The sequence below is a fragment of the Meriones unguiculatus genome, chromosome 7, assembly GCF_030254825.1.
Source record: "Meriones unguiculatus strain TT.TT164.6M chromosome 7, Bangor_MerUng_6.1, whole genome shotgun sequence".
In the NCBI taxonomy this organism is placed as follows: domain Eukaryota; kingdom Metazoa; phylum Chordata; class Mammalia; order Rodentia; family Muridae; genus Meriones; species Meriones unguiculatus.
In genome coordinates, this window is record NC_083355.1 from 8,285,267 (window position 1) to 8,302,751 (window position 17,485).

General features: G+C 47.5%; 1 protein-coding gene across 2 annotated transcripts in view; it reads left to right on the forward strand.

Annotated features, from left to right (window-relative positions):
* Sdk2 (sidekick cell adhesion molecule 2) overlaps window positions 1-17,485 on the forward strand; it is a 271,968-nt gene that overhangs the window by 193,107 nt on the left and 61,376 nt on the right. For both annotated transcript variants that reach the window (XM_060386445.1, XM_021634998.2), the window contains exons 13-18: window positions 6,105-6,281; window positions 8,309-8,445; window positions 9,393-9,540; window positions 11,680-11,820; window positions 14,203-14,384; window positions 14,835-14,950. In XM_060386445.1, the coding sequence (XP_060242428.1) occupies window positions 6,105-6,281; window positions 8,309-8,445; window positions 9,393-9,540; window positions 11,680-11,820; window positions 14,203-14,384; window positions 14,835-14,950 (901 nt within the window). The remainder of the gene's footprint in view (window positions 1-6,104; window positions 6,282-8,308; window positions 8,446-9,392; window positions 9,541-11,679; window positions 11,821-14,202; window positions 14,385-14,834; window positions 14,951-17,485) is intronic.

Consider the following 17,485-nt stretch of genomic DNA (forward strand, 5'->3'; position numbering starts at 1 on the left):
GTACCACATGGCCTGCCCGGGCTGTAAAGTGTCAATATTGACCTTTGGGGGCATTGTCACAGGCCAACATGAACACAAACATGAGCCCTGAAATCACGGACAGGTACAGGTAGCCAGAATGCAGGCACATTCAGGATCCTTAGCACTGGCTTTACCAGGTTTTCCTCTAAGAGAAAAAAAAAAAAAAAAAAGCAACTGTGAACATGTCCTCAGAGAGAACCCATGTCCACGACACTCTGTGTCACACTCTGGCATGATCTAGTAATGTCCCTTCTACGTCCACTAGTTGAAAAACAGCAAAAAGAACACTGTGCTGCCTCAGCAACTGTTTCCATTGCTTGCATGTGTGGCTGTGTGTTCGTGTGTGCGCATGTATGTGCACCTCTGTGCACGTGTGTGTGAATGCATATGTGTGCATGTAAACACATACATGCGTGTAGCATGTAAACACATACATGCGTGTGTGCCTATGTATATGTCTGTGCATATGTGCATGCCAGTGTTTGTTCATGTGTGTGTGTGTGTATGTGTGTGTGTACTGTATCCACTGAGCCATCTGCCTGAAACCTTGTTGATATTTTATCTATTAAAATGTCACTTATTCCTATTTCAGAAAGACCAGTGCATTTTATTGCTCCTCTGGGTGGAGGTTCCCTGAAGGAACAGAATTCGGGGTACCCTTGCTTCTGCAGACCCACTCTCTGGGTTCCCCGGCCACCTGCAAACGGGAAATCTCTGTGGCAGTTTCCTGAAAGCCCTCCTCACCTGACGGTGAAATAGCCACGTTACATACTCTTTTTAAGACGGGACGAGAAAGAACTGTGCCCTCACCACCACCTCCACCTTTGCAAACTGGCAGAGTGGCTGCCCAAGGCCAGCCCTTTGTCTCTGCTCCCAGCCTGTCTTCCCTGGGCAGTGGAGGCCCCTACTGCCCTCTGAAGCCTTCAGATAAATAGGGGAGGGCAGATCTCTAAAGCTGCCAGGTGATCCTGATTTTTCTTTTTTTCCAGGAACAGGGTATTGTAGCTACAAAGCACAACGGGGTCCCCTGGGCAGGCTAGAAAGGCGGAAACCAACCACTCACGTTCAAGCATTGGCTGCTCAAATCCCAAGTGATGTGTTGTCAAGACAAAGCTGGGCCCCAGGGAGGAGGCCCAGGCAGCTGCAGGCCGACAGCCATTTCGAAGAATCTATTTGGTATCTGGGTCCAGATCTAGACAGAACCTGAACAATCCATTTTGAGACATTATTACAATTAATAAATTGGTTTTTGGTTTTTGGTTTTTTTTTGTTTTTTTTTTTTTTTAGTTTTACTGTGTAATGAATTTATTACATTTTTAGGAGGAAAATGCAGATTGGCAAAGCGAAAAAAAGGATAGGGAAAAACACACGTAGAGTTAACTGTTCCCCTTAATTAGACACCATCGGTAATGACATTTGAGTTCCATTAAAGAAGCGAGACAGTCTCTGTTCTCTAATCTTTTTCCCTTAAGGACCTACTGTGCCCTGCGTGCCGTGTCAATAAATATTTTTGCATCAACTCAATTACGGCATTGTTTGGAGTCCACTGTGTGAGTGAAACCAGCTTGCCAGTTCACAGTGACTGCATTTTTTTTTATTATTTCTAAATTTTTGCTAATATGAAGAAATCTCATTATGAGCATCCTGGTGACCAAATTTTTTACATGCCTCTGATCTGCTAAAGATTGCCTGTGGTTATCTGAAGCCAAAGGGGTCCCTGAAAGACCACTGGACTGATGATTTAACAGTCAGTTACATAACTAGATTATTCTGAAAATTTTCTACCCTGATGAGTTGAAGAGACTCAGAGGTTATTTATTTTTATTTGTTTCGACTTTGATTTGTGGAAAAGAATGCTAAGAATTTGGGTAGAGGTGTGTGTGTCTGTCTGTCTGTCTGTCTGTCTGTGTCTGTGTATGCCTCTGTGTGTGTGTTTGAGACAGGCTCTTGTTATGTAACCCAAAGTGGGCTGACACTTGTCATCATTCTCCTGCCTCAGTTTCCCAAATGCTAAGAGTACAGACATGAGCCACCATGCCTGGCTAGGGTATGTTTTGTTTACTTCTTTTGTAAGAAACAACCCAAGCCAGGAATGACGTCACAGACCTTTAATCCCAGGACTCAGGAGGCGAAGGCAGATAGATATCTGTAAGTCTGGAGCCATCCTGGTCTATGTAGTAAGTTCTAAGCCATCTAAGGCTAGAGAGACCCTGTCAAGAAACTGGGCAGGGGTGGGGAGTGCAGGAAGCAAGCAGACAGCTGGCTTCCAGAGGGGTGGGACACATCTTGGAGTACTCAGTATTCCTCCAGCAATGTGGCTGATGTTGGCTATTCTACTGCTTGTGCTCTTGTTGCTGCTCTGAAAGGTTTCTCTTTTTTTTTTTTAATTATGTGTCTGTTGGTGTCTGTCTGTCTTGTTGGGGTGTGTGCCTGTGAGTGCAGTGACCATGGAGTCCGTAAGAGGGCATCAGATCCTTTGGAGCTAGCGTCACAGGCAATTGTTAGCCTCCTGACATGGTGCTGGGAATGGAACTCTGGTCCTCTGCAACAGCAGCATGAGCTTTCAACTGCTGAGCCATCTTTCCAGCCCATCTTTCCAGCTGCTCTAATTTGCGCATCTCGGTGGGCCTAGGAAGCAAACATCTCATTTCTGTTTCCCTCTGTGTGTGTCTTCATCAGGGCGGTATCTGTCAAGGACTTCAGCCCAGTTTTTAATCAGACTGTTTGTTTTCTTATGGTTGAGTTTTAAGAAGTCTCTGTATATTTTGGATAACAGTGCCTTATCGGATATTTGTTATGCAAACATTTTCTCCCAGCCTGTGGCTTCTTTTTTTATTCTCTTAGCAATATCTGTAGAAGAGTAGAAAATTTTAATTTTGACTAAGTCCATCTTATCCATTTTTTTCTCCCAGGGATCAGGTGGGAGGAAAAAATGTGTAGTATCTGGAGTCAACACCAAAGGCGAGGCCATGTAGATTTCACATCACCTCCTAGCAGCCAGGGGGATTCTGTGTCATACATTTAGGCTTGTCACAACTTTGAATTAAATGCTGTAACAGGTATAAGGCCTGTGTGACTATGTCTGTAGTTGTGAGGTCTAGTGGTTTCCAGCATCATTTGTTGAGAGGACCTTTTCTCTCTTTTTATCCTCGTCTGTTCTCGTTGCTGCTACTGCTGCTGTTGGGAGGGAAATTTTACTTTTTCTTTTTTTCCATTATATGAGAATGCATATATGTGACAGTCAGAGGATGACCTGGAGAAATCAGTTCTCTCTTTCCACCGTGAGGATTCCTGAGTCACCGGCTTCTCAGCCTTGACCCACTGAGCCATCTCACCAGCTCTGTCTTGGTTTTGGTTTTGTGTCATTGAGTCATTGCAGAAATCAGATTTCATAACACAGAGATCAATAAACCATTTCTATAAAGGGCCAGGAGGAAACATTCTAGGCTTTGAGGACCACGTAATCTCTGTCATCACGACTCCACTCTCTGTAGATAATATGTCCACAAATGGGCATGTCCATGTTACAATAGAAGTTTATTAATATAGAGACTGGAGATGCGGCTCAGCAGGTGCTGCTCTTCCAGAGGAACCTGAGCTTGATTTCTAGCACCCATGTGACAGTTCACAATTGCAACTCCAGTTCCAGAGGATCTCCCTCTTCTATCCTCCATGAACACCAGACATACACACAGTAACCATATACAGACATCAAGTGAACACTCATATACACAAAATAAGAATAATAAATCTTTAATTTTAAAAACTCTATGTATACAAGCATGTAAGAGGCCATCACTCCCTGACCCATTATAGAATGTCCCACATTCTGGATTTGGCCTGCATTCTGTCTTGTGCCGGTCACCTATTCTTCTATCCCTTGTCTTTCTAATTAGAATCAAGTACCTATTAATTAGATTTGAGTTCAGTAACAAATGCTTCCCAGGCAGGGACATATGCTCCCTGAAGCGTCATGTCCTAAAGCAAAGAATGTCTGCTTGCCATGGGTATTTCTTAAGCAGCAGTAACTCTGCAAATAGATCTGCATTTAAGGAAAAGCCTGCTCACTCCTCGAATGCCAGCGAGGACAATTCCTTTCTAGGTAATGAGATGAATGGGAAGTGACTGCCATTGTCCATTTCTAAATCTATATTAAAAGCCTTTAAAATTAACTTGGCAGTTTCACTGCTGATAATTTATCTTTGAAGAAGTGGAGCTCAAGTAAACATTTTTCAATGAGGGTGTTCATCACATTACTAACTACAATAGCAGAAGAAAAGGAGGTATGTCCAACATACCTCAGTGAAGTGTCAGTGAAGTGTCGGGGGACTGAATCAAAATACCCTGTATCTTTTTTTTTTTTTCAATGTATGGTATGGTACATTTTTTTACCACATGATAAAAGTATATGATATTTTACTAAGAAAAGATAGTTTTAAAAGTAGGATGTATAGAAATGTGGATGGATGGATGGATGGATGGATGGATGGGTGAATGGGTTGATGGGTAGGCAGATAGGTAGACTTGTGGATGGATAGATTCTTGGGTAACTGAATGGGCAATGGGTGGATAGAAGGATAGATGGACGAATGGATATGTGAGTTGATGAATCTGTGGAAACTCAAAGGGAGGTAAATAAAAGCTTGTATAGATGGATGAGTAGGTGAATGGGGGATGGATGGATGGATGGATAGATAACTGATATATGGATGGAGGATGAATGGATGAATGAGGGATGGATGGGGGATAGATGGATGGGGGAATGGATGGGTAGATAGATGGACGGATAAATGGACAGATGGATGGATGGAATCCTGTATAGGCAAGCAGTAGGTGGATAGATAGCTGGATGGAATCATTGCTATAAATAGTCTTCAATAAGAACATCAATGTCTAACTTTTACTGACCATTTACCATGTTTGGCACCCCTGGGCGTTTTATATTGGCTCTACAGTCCGTACAGCCTTGTGAAGCAAATGAGTTCTACATATTACAAATGACAAACTGTGTCAAAGAGGGTTAAATAAACCTACCCAAGATCACATCACAGGCTGCTGGTGACAGGGGCAGCCTTTGGCCTGAGCTTCTAACTGCAGGCCACAGTATCACTGCAGGCTACCAGCAGGGGACCAGAGAAGAACAGGGATTGATGTTCCCATGTAATCACAGTCTCCCGGCACTGAAAACCTTTCTTTCCGGTGTCCTCCTTTTCCTCTTTTTTTTTTTTTTTTTTTATTGCCAGCTTAAATACTTCTTTTGAGTCCTCTATTCAAACTCGGGGTTAAAATATCACAGACATTCTCTCCTTGGCAGCTTTTCCTTCTCTAACTCCAACAACTTTAAGACCCTGCAACTGACCCACTGCTGTCCCCATGTGGCATTCTGCCCTTCTGAGAACTATAGCCCACCTTCCCTGGAGGGTACTCCGGAGCCCACCTCTGTGGAGGCAACCCTTGGAATGTGTCCATGGCACATGATGATAATGGCTGTGTTTTCTCCCTAACAACTTCAGAGGAGGTATTTCGTACTGTCACGCACCAGCGTGTGTGTCATTTCTCAAGTCTCCCTTCGTTCCGACTGGACAAAGCTAAAGTGATTTTTTTTTTTTTTTGACACTAAAGTCAATTTGTCACAGTGATGCATCGATCTAACGATTCCCCTCATAGAACCAATTCCAAAATGTAGTCTGCTTGGAAACTTTGATTCCTTCACCAGCTGTAATCTGTTAACATCTTCAGGGGAATCCCTCTGGCTGGCTCTTTCCCAGTGGCTGTTTTTGTGATGGCTTCCGGCCAAAAGTAACAACATTTTGACCCAGATCTGAACCCAAGGTGTAAATGAACAGTAATGGCTGCTGCTTGAATGCTCCTGGAGCCAGCACCTGCCACAGGAGTGATGGACTTCCAGGCTCTCCCCAGGGAACATCTTCCGCCCAGGCCCCACCCCCTGCTCACGAGTCCTAAAGGCAACACACTTCACACCTGCCTTTGGCACATTCCTCCCAGAAGGAAGCTAGGGTGTGGTCCACCCTGGAAAAGTCCTGACCTCCTTTTACGGACCCACCTGTCCTCCCCCTCCATAGGTACGTGTGGGAGAAGGATGGGGCCACCCTGGCTGTGGAGACTAATCCGAGGATCCGCCTGGACAGAAACGGCTCCCTACACATCTCGCAGACGTGGTCAGGGGACATTGGCACATACACCTGCCGGGTACTGTCAGCTGGTGGCAATGACTCCCGCAATGCCCACCTGCGAGTCAGGTAAGGACAAAGGAGGCCTGGGTAATGGTAGCAATGGGGTATTCAGAGTTAACCAGCTCCTTTTGGTCATGACAAAAAGAAAAGTAGGACTAGGCCCTCCCAAAGACATCTCAACATCTTTCTAGGCCTGTCCCTCAGCTCAGGGACACCCCTGTCAGGAGCAGAAGTCTGCATAGGCCTCAGATGAGGCTCTAGTTCCAGCAAGCACAAATATCTACTCGCTCCAGATAGGGCACCAGCATGCCAAAGGAATGATTCCAGCGGCAGTGGATCAGTGAATTTATTGGGCTTATTTGCAGGAGTATGGGTGACCCCAAGGCAGCTATATCACCAGAGCGTCCCTCTTCAGCTAACCTCCCATCCTGTATTTACACTAGCACCTCTTGAGACCACATGCAGCTGGAGCAGGAGTACATGCCTCACTGGGGAAGGAAGGGCATTTTGGGAATCTCAGGTGAAGGGCTAATGACCAACCCTCCCCATCTTCTCCTATGAGGGAGCATCAACAGGCAACCTTTTTAAAATTATTTTTATTGTTTGAGAATTTCATACATGTGTAGAGTATATTTTGATCAACTCTGCCCCCATTTCCCCCTCCCATTCCTCCCTACACACACACACACACACACACATACACACACAACCTTTCCCTCTCCACTTTGTGTACTTTGTTTTTAAACCTGCTGAGTCCACTGTGTGGACATGGGCGTGGGACCATCTCCTGGTGCTTGGAAGCTTCCGGTGGGATCACATCCCTAAAGCAAATCGGTTCTTTCTTGGCCAGAAGCCAGCAGTTTCCAGCCAGATTTAGCTCTATGTGGGACTCGTGCGCCTTCCCCTTTTCATGCTGAGATTTTGGCTGATTTGGTCTAATGTAGGTCTTATGTCCAGGGTGACCTGATGTGGATGTTACATTTATAGCTGAGCAGTTCACAGCCCCTTTCTCTCTGCACATTGACCAGCCGTGGGTCTCTGTAACTCTCATCATTCACTTCAGGGAGCAGCTTCTCCAGTGAGAAGATGCCCTAATCCAGAAGTATGAGGCTAAAAACTGAGGAGACGGTTAGTTTCTATGTCTACTCAGGGCGATAATGGTGTTAGGTTCTCCCCCACGGCCACAGGTTTTAGGCCCATTTAATGGCGTCTGAGCCTGAGTTCTCTCTTGTGAAGCAGGCCTTGAATCCAAGCAGAAAGCAGCTGGTTACTCCCACAACATTTATGCCACTATTGCACGGGTGGGTAGGTGTGACTTGCCAGGCTAGTTGTTGTAGCTTTCAGGACTCACAGCTGGGTCAAACCACTGATTATTTTTCCTCCCCTGGTAGCATGTGTTGAACCTTCCAGAGATATAAAAACAAGCTAATAGGGAGGATGTTTCAGGCTGGTACCACTTAATTTCTCCATGTTTTGTGATACAAGAATATGGTATCTTTAGCAGTAAGGTCTTACCATCAAGTCCCAGAAGGCGAACAAGAGAATTGGCAACAGCCTATCATGCCAGAGAGGAATCTGTGGAATCCCACTGACCAAGAACTTGAAAGGAGTTACCCCATACATGGCAGTGGGATTTTTTTTATTGGATAGCCTATAAAATTATAGGTTGGTATGTAGAAGAGGCATTGCGGCCCTATTAGAGAGTAAATCCATTTGAACTCCTTTCATATATGTACGTGTGTGTATTTTAGGAAGCTTCTGCAGTGGTAGGTTTCCAGGTGGCAATCTTGTGGAAGGTCCTCTGTGGGTTATCACAGCTGCTTAGATGAAAATGGTCATGGCTTCTAGGCAGCGATCGCCCGTAGTCTAAGGATGTGGATGGAAGGTGGAGGGAGGAAGGTCAGAAGTTCAAGGTCCTTCTCTACTACATAGCAAACTGGAGACCAGTTTAGCATGAAGGACAGCATTCCATAACACACATGGAGCACACAGTGTCATGGAAACGTAAGGCTCGGAGAGTGCGCAGCATTGCTGTCACCTGATGGCAGAGCATGGCACTCGGGGTGGCCCCTCCACACACATCTCTCCTCCAGGCAGCTTCCCCACGCTCCTGAGCACCCTGTGGCAACACTCAGCACCTCGGAGAGGCGTGCCATCAACCTGACCTGGGCCAAACCCTTCGACGGCAACAGCCCCCTGATGCGCTACATCCTGGAGATGTCCGAAAACAGTAAGGTCCCCACGGTCACCTTCCCGATGTCCCCACATAGCCTGGACACAGTGGGGCGCTATCTGGGGGATCACCTGTGTGAGTCAGCCAGCCCCATCATACACTTCTGGATCCTCTGTGAAGAACAGATCTCCCCCTGGGCAGCCATGGTTTCCTCCCGTGTAAAGGGAGCAATGGGCTTGCTTATTTCCAGGACAAGTGACCCCGAACAGCTGGCAGGTTACTGTAAAGTCCCAACAAGACTTGCACAGGGGAGCCTGACGTGGGGCAGTAGCCTGTAGCCCCAGCACTTGGGAAGCCGAGGCGGGAGAATCATGGGTTCAAAGCCATGATTTGAACTTTCAGCTTTGAACTATGCAGGGGAGGGGCTTCTGTAAGACCTGGCACAGCAGCAGCTTCACAGACAGCACTTACAAGTGCCCCACTGTGAACTTCAGCACTAACTCTGAGTGTCACCTTCAGAGCACCTTTCCCAGAGCTCGTTGATTCAAGGAGAAAGATGAGGCAGCTCAATCCCCATGAACCCCTGCTTCCTCTCCACTTCCTCCCAGCTCCGCCCAACCCCTGGGTCACACGGGCTAGTGGGACCCAGAAAAGCTGACATGGTGGCCTATACTGACCCAGGTTAGGGAGACACCCACTCTCCTGTCAACCCAAGAGATCGAGCTGGGAAGGAAGGGAAAAATCCACCACATCACTGTCTAGCAAGATGGCTCAGCCACTGAAAGCACTTGCTGCCAAACCTGATGACCTGATATTCGGTCTTTGAAGGAGAGAACCAATTCACCCAAGTTGTCCTCTGATCTGACCTCCATATGACACCGTGTACATGCTTACCCATAGACATACACATATACACACAAAAGAAAATTATTTTTTAAAGGAGCAATGCCTCATCTCCCACCCACAAAATGCCCCCCTTCTGCCCTAATCCCGTGTGTCTTCAGATGCTCCATGGACCATACTCCTGGCCAGCGTGGACCCGGAAGCCACCTCAGTGATGGTCAAGGGACTGGTTCCTGCACGTTCCTACCAGTTCCGCCTCTGTGCTGTCAACGATGTGGGCAAAGGACAGTTCAGCAAGGACACGGAAAGGTGAGGGGTGCAGGTGTCCCCTGGGTGGGATTCCACCTGCCTGCCACCAAACCAGAATGACACAAGGGGGAAGCCACAGGGCAGGTCTGGCTCAGTGTCTCTCTGCCCGCCTTAGGCCCCACGTCTTTCACGCTGTGGATTAGGGGAATGAGATGTTTGACTCATTTCCAGGGGAAGGTGTGAGTGAGGCTTAAATGAGATGACCAAGAGCATCGTGAGTACAGCGTGGTCCACGATAATGAGGGAAAAGCCTGCGTCATTCCTGTGACCACAAGCTGGGCAAATTCAAAGACTTCCCTGACTATCCCATGGGCTTTCAGGAAGGTCCAGGGGGAAAAGGGTCTCCTTAATAACCCTGTCCAATTCCAGACCTGATGTCAAACACTGTGGGCATCCTAGCAAAATCTCTTACAAGATGGTGGATACCCAGGACAAATAGGCGATCTACATTATCTGCATGATCTACGGTTAAAACATTCACATAGAGCCTGGACCCCACTCAGCTTACCTTGTGTGAAAAGCAGCCACCTCTAAGGGGAAAGCAGTTGTCATTTAAGACATCAGAACAGCTGTGACACAGTATATGTGCCAATGCTGCACATTGGGTCTGCAAAAGATGCCTTCCAAGTTGGATGAAGCGGCGTGAGCCTGTAATCCTGATGTTTGGGAGGCAGAAGAAGAATTGGGAATCCAAGCTCAGCATAGGCTAGAAATCAAGTTCCAGACTATCTAGGATATAGCATAAGGCCCGAGCTCTGGTCTTCAGCAACTGTGGGAAAGCTGGGCATGGTGGCATGTGCCTATGTCCTAATGCTGAGGAGAAAGAGATGGGCAGATCCTGGGGCTCTCTGACCAGCCATTCTAGCTAAAGCAGCAAACCAGAAGTCAGTGAGAGACCAGGTGTCAAAAAAGAAAAGGGGAAGTAGGGGAGGCTGGGTAGGGTGGCACACACCTTTAATCCCATCACTTGACAGGCAGCTTTATGAGCTCAAGCCCAGCCTGGCCTACAGAGTGAATTCCAGGACTTCCAGAGCCACACAGAGAAACTCTGTCTCCAAAAAAAAAATACAAACAAACAAAGTGGGGCTGGTGAGATGGCTCAGCAGGAAAAGGTGTCTGCTGCCAAGCCTGATGGCCTGAGAGCTCAATCATCAGGCCCCACATGATGGAGGAAGAACACCGATTCCCATAGGTTGTCTTCTGACCTCCACATGTGTGCACACACATACCACATAATAAGAGCTACTTACTGAGCATTTGCTATATTGGGGGCTGGGTTTGGCCCCCAGGAGGTACACTGAGCAAGCAGTGGCTTTGCCCTTGGGAAATGTCAGAATCACACCAGGGACCCTCTATGTGCCAGGAGACCCAACCCGCTTCTGCTGTGCCTGCAGCTATGTTCCACACCTATCTGTCCTAGTCAGGAATCTCTGTGCTAATAGCCGGGTCACCACAAGAAAGGTTAAAAGCTGGGAGCAGACAGGACTGTTTGGGAAGCTATCCATCAGAGAGCAAAAACATAAAAAAAAAAAAAAAAAAAAAAAAAAAACCCACGGGAAAGACATCCATCAAAAATAATTAACTTTTGTTTTTAATGGATAAGTGTCAGTGGTGTGAAAAATATACTTGGTGGAACACGGCATTCCCCAGCCATGCCAGGGAAAGAAATGTGGTGCTTGGCTTCAGAAGGAAGGCTGGAGCAGGGACTGGGGCTCTGTCCCCCTTACCATGAGCACCCACCTACCCTGGGGTTCTGCTCACCCAGCAAGGAGGTCTAGGTAAGGCCCACCATCAAAGCCTATGGGAAATGACTGATACTCCTATTTCAAACAATTAAGAAGCCAGGCACAGTAGCATGTGTCTGCATTCCTATACTCAGAAGGCTAACGGAGGACATTACAAGTCCAAGGCCACCCTGGGCTGAAGGTAAGATCCTGTCTCTATAGTAATAATAATAATAATAATTTACAAAAGAAAAGAAGCTCAGAGACATTAACTTTGCTACCCTGAAGCATACGGCAAGGGTTCAGAACTACCTGGGACTGTATATAGTATGGCTGGCATCTTTGTCACTTATTACATGCCTGTATAGATGGAGTAGGGAAAGGTCCAACCATGCTTTGCTGGTTTTTGCTCCAGGGTCTCCCTCCCTGAGGAGCCTCCCACGGCCCCTCCACAGAACGTTATTGCCAGTGGCCGGACCAACCAGTCCATCATGATCCAGTGGCAACCGCCTCCTGAGAGCCACCAGAACGGGATTCTCAAGGGTTATATTATCAGGTACGGTACTCTAGGGGCCGGAGGGCACCCTTCTCTGAGGAAGATGGGGAATGGGAGTGGATTAGAAAGCAGTACAAATTCACGGTCCGTGCTTGCCTTCTAACAAATATGAGAAATGCCCACACTATGACAGGAAGGATTTGCACTAAAATGGCAGAAGAATGGACAACTTGGTAGCCTTGAAAACTAGTAGGACAGGGTGAGCAAGGACACAGTTTAATCCCTGCAGGCTGCATGGAAGCCAAGGCTGCCATAGGACAGGGCTGGTGTAGGAGCAGACAGGAAGCAAGAGGTGACTATGCCCACCTCCTGAACAACTCGCAATGTTCTGCAGCAGGCCTGGTTCTGTCTAGATTACGGTGTGTCCAGCCCATGGGCCAAGTGAAGCAAGATCAGCTATAATGCCTCTCAACACAAAAATCACAAACTTATTTAAAGCATTAAGAGATATTTCTGCAGTGTCTTTTTGTAACACCATTGCACAATTCACAATATGAAGTTTGTACATGATGGTGTCACGTCACAGTATCCAAAGATTTGACATGCCAGCTAGATGGAGCATGAGTGGAGAAATTGATGGGGCAAGAATTGGCTGAAAGGAGGAAGTTATTTCTCTGGTTCTTGCTGAAAACGAAGTTCTGTGAAGATTTAAGCTTTGCATTTGACTGAGAACTGTTTCACTAGTAACCCCAAAGAAAGCATGGTCACTGACAAGTAAAATACTTCAAATTCAAATAATTCCGTGGGTGATGATGCCTACCCCCAAGCCTAAGGACTTGAGTTCAATTCCCGGGACCTACATGATAGAAGGAGAAAACTAGTTCTTACATATTTTCCTCTGACCTCCTCCAGTGTGCCATCACATGGGCACATCCTCTACACAAATAAAAATAAAAATAAAAAATTTAAATAATTTTCGGGGGCTGAAGAGATAGCTCAATGGTTAAGTGTGCTAGCTGGCTGCTTATTCAAAGGACCCAGGTTCAGTTCCCAGCACCCTGAATGGAAGCTCACACCATCTGTAACTCCAGTTCCAGGGTATCTAATGCCCTTTCTTGATTTCCTTGGGCCCCAAGCACGCACATGGTGCACAGACATACATGCAGGCAAAACACTCATACACATAATTTTTTAAATAAATTTTTAATCATCTTGGGATTCGTAGTTCCTGGAAACAGCCATCTGTATTCTGAATTTGGCTGGCTGCAAAATGCCTCTCCAAGCCTGTGCCTCTTCCTTACACACCAATATGCCTGGGTACTGCAGTGCCCCACAGTTGGAAGAGCCCATGGCTCTGGATGTCCCATGATCAGTTGATCTTGCTGTGGTTTGGGGGTTGATCCTAAAGGTTCTCGGTTCTCAGAGCATGGTCCCCAACCCAATAGAGTCAGAGACCCTGATTGTCAAGCTGGTCGCCAAGAAGTCCTCAATGGGAAGCTGAGTAGATAGTCAAGCAGCCTGTGTTTCAACAAGCTCTTGGCTTATACTGATTCATCTAGAACATACCAGCTCTGGGGATTGCATAGAAACACTTTGGGGGCTCTGATTTCTCAACTGTTAGATCCTGAAGTAGCAAGCATTAATTATGCTTCTTCCTATGACTAGTCCACCATCCATGCAGAGCGCCCCACATTTGTGTGTTCATATCCCCTCCTTTGCCATGGTTGCTTTGCAACGGTAGGTAGATGTGGGGAGGTCAGTAGCCTCCAGGGTTCTCAGGCTCTGCCCCCCCCCCACCCCCAGCAAAGGAGGCACTATACCAGGGAAAGAAAGAAAATCAGCTAAACTTGGGAAGTGCTTTCCTGGTCCATGATCCCCAAAAGCTGACACCTGTGACACCTTCCCCAGAGACTCTCAGCCTCCCCAGCAGTCAATCTTGTCCGTGTCTCCCAAACCCATCAAAAAGAATGGTCCAGGGGCTAGGCGTGTTTGTGGCTCAGTTGATTAGGATGCTTGCCTAGCATGGATAAAGTCCAGAGTTTGATCCTAAGTGTGGTTGGACAGATCTGCAAGATCAACAGGTAGAGAAAGGAGGGTTAGGAGTTCAGACTTATCCTCAGCTGCATCGTTTGAGGCCAGGCATCCTGGCTTACATGATTAAGCACACTTCCTAGTCCTGGCTATGCAGCAAGGTAGCCAGGAGTCAACAGTGATAACTCAGAACAATTAAAATCACAACAGAGTCAAACTCTTTCCCCATTTGCACCAAACCCATGTCACATGACCAACAGCCACAAGTTTTAGTGGTGACCCTATTAGCCCAGATGTGGCATATCAATGGAGCATACCCAGAATCAAGTTTTAGCCGATGGTGCTGCTCTGGGCAGTTTGTTGAGTACAGGTCTGCAGGCTGATGCAACCTGCCTTCACCCCTTCCTTCAGATACTGCCTGGCAGGGCTACCTGTTGGGTACCAGTTTAAGAACATCACGGATGCTGACGTCAACAACTTGTTGCTGGAGGACCTCATCATTTGGACCAATTATGAGATCGAGGTGGCTGCCTACAACAGCGCCGGGCTGGGCGTCTACAGCAGCAAAGTCACTGAGTGGACACTGCAGGGAGGTGGGTGGGGACAGGGACCGTGGAAGAGCAGGTGCGTCCCTTTCCCCAGTTCCCTGGGTCGTCAGGCCACGTGCCCGCTGGGTCATCCACATGTCCAGTCACGAGCACCCCAACCCATGTTTCTGGCTTCACCCGGGCCTTCATTATGGTGCTTGGGTGGCATCTCCATGAGGCAAATGACTGATGGGAAGGGAAGAGAATGGTTAGTAGTCATGTGGGAAGAGATACTCTGACCTTCTGTGGTGTTTCAACATTAACTGCATCACAAAACAGATTGGGAGGTGGATCGGACAAATGTATTGAACATGAATTAATCCCGAGAGTGGGAAAGGAAAGGAGCCCTTGGGGTTGGCCAAGCATTATCTATAGAGTCTGACTGTGTCCTCCACCGTGCCAGATAAGACAAACAGGCAGCCCCTCCGCTACAACCAATCTCTTGGTCTCCTCTAGTTCCCACGGTGCCCCCGGGCAATGTGCATGCAGAAGCCACCAACTCTACAACCATTCGCTTCACCTGGAATGCCCCCAGCCCCCAGTTCATCAATGGCATCAACCAGGGCTACAAGGTAGGTGATGCTCTACCTCTCTTCTCTCTGCAGAAGACTGCAGAAGGACTAAAGGTGAGGGAGGGGAGAGATGGGGGGAGAGAGAGCGGTAAGGTCACTGTGGGTTCCTGAAACCAGACTCCAGCAGGCAGAGGTCACAGATAAAGCAGGGGATGCCCCCCATGACTTTCAAGGTCACATACAGGCTCCTGGGAGAGCACACAGTGCCCCAGCTGTCACCACAAAGAGGCCATCCTCAGTAACTCCAACCACAAACAAGGCCTGGACTCCTGGACTTTGCCATTGTCCATCAGAGCAACACCAACAGTTGCTCCTTAGCACTATGGTGTGGCTCTCCCATGCCACCTGCCAGGTAGGTCTCCATGGGCTGCACTTGACCCCATATACAGTGGGGACAAACGCATGGGATTAGGACTGAGACAGACTTGAATTTAAAAACCCCAGTTTGCCTCTTGCTGACTGATGTCTTAGATTTGGGTGTGCCATGAATTTGGCACAGACACTATATAGCAACAACCGATAGACGCCTCCAAGTTGTAACTATACCAGTGCTATTTGGGTTTTTGGCCAGTTTAACTGCTGGGCATTAGGGTTTCTCAGGCTTCCTGTCCTGCATCCCTGCTTGTCCTCCCTCAAGGAGATCTGCTCACTGAGAGAACTAAGGACATACCGCATAGCACAGACAAACACCATGTTTGAAAGGGAAGCTGCTTGCCCCCAGCAGGGGGAAACAGGTAGACAGATGGCATTGGGGTGCTCATTTCCAGGTGTGAAAAAAAAGAAAGAAGAAGCAAGGAATGTAGGGGGCTGGGAAGCCAGGGGATTGGAGAGAAAGCTACAAACACTGGGTTTGAGCTAAGGGTCCTGGTAATTTCAAGGTGACAGCTGTCATATCGTCAGCTCCTCTGCACTGAGGTTGCGCATGTACCACGGCCAAGATCATCTGTAGGACAAGTGTCTGCACCGTTCCGACTGCAAGCTTGGGAGGCTGGAGAGGAAAGGAGTGAGATCGTCTTGCAAAAAAAAAAAAAAATCTACCTGTGTTAGAAGCAACCTAGGGACCAGCACTGGAGCTGCTGGGCCACAACACTTTCACTCCCACAAAGGCAGAGAGCGCGGGCCAGAGAGAGCTTTCCTGGGATAGCGGGCTTGCAGTTGCTGACTGGCCAGAAAAGGCTGCTAATTGGGACTCGGGGGAAGAAAAAGAGGTCTGCATGGCTGAGGAGCACAGAGGCCGAGCTGGGAACAATTAGCTTCTGGCGGCCAAGTCTAAGCACAAGTTTTATTCTACATGTGGGAGGGGCAAGCTATAAACTTCTAAGACGAAAAGCTCCCCAAGGGCTGAAAGGCTACCAAGTGACCAGGACAACTAGGGCAATGGCTCATGGTGACCCAGAACAAGAAGACACCACAGCAGCCCCCCACCCTTCTTGAACCCCTGTACTCAGGAACTGCGCAATATAGGCCAGAGACCATCAGCTGCCTGATGTTTTGAGCACAGGGGCCCATGGGGCGGTAACAGGATATTACACTTATGGGGACTTACCCAACACCGCCAACCAGCTACAAACTTCACTCATTCTCTCATGCAAGACCCCTGAGGATTAAGCATTATGATCATCACCTCACTTCCCAGAGGAAGAAACTGAGTCATGAGAGAGAAGTCATTGTGCACAGTGTAACGGTAACTGAGAAAGCACAGAGCCCAAAGCCATACTTTTCCTTACCTTAAAATAGAAAACATGGCGCTGGAGAGGTGGCCTAGTGGTTAAGAACACTGACTGCTCTTGCAGAGGGCCCAGGTTCAGTTCCCAGCACCCATGTGGCAGCTCACAACTGCCTGTTAACTCCAGCTCCAAGGGATCTGGCACCCTTTGGCCTCTGCAAGCATGTGCATCCTTGTGGTGCACGTAAGCTCATATAGGTATACTCACACACATTAAAACTAAAACAAACATAATAAAACATGATAGATAGATAGATAGATAGATAGATAGATAGATAGATAGATAGACAGACAGACAGACAGACAGACAGACAGACAGACAGACAGATAGATAGATAGATAGATAGATAGATGCTTATAGCCCAGACTGGCCTTAAATTAAGTATGTATCCCCATGGGTGACTTTGACCTTCTGATCTTCCTGCCTCCACTTTCCAAGTTCTAGGATTATTGCATGTATCACCACAGCTGTTTAATGCAGTGCTGAGGATTGAACCCAGGGCTTCAGGCATGCTAGGCAAGCACTCTACCAGCTGAGCAACATCCTCAGCCCTGTGTCTAATTGTAAAACGACACCTCCAGCTTGATGTTTATGAAGCACAAATGAATGAGAAAGTGGAGGTCTTTCCTTGCTTCTTCAGCCTTCAAAATACCTATGGGGTGTGTGATGGTTGTCCCTTCCGTGCGTGTAATAAGATAGAGTCTCCTTTGAGTTACCAGAATGTTCGGACCTCTACAAGAGCTGGGAGAAGAGTCAGTGACCACCTAACACCCATCCAGCTGCAACATGACCAAGTTTCAGTCAGCTC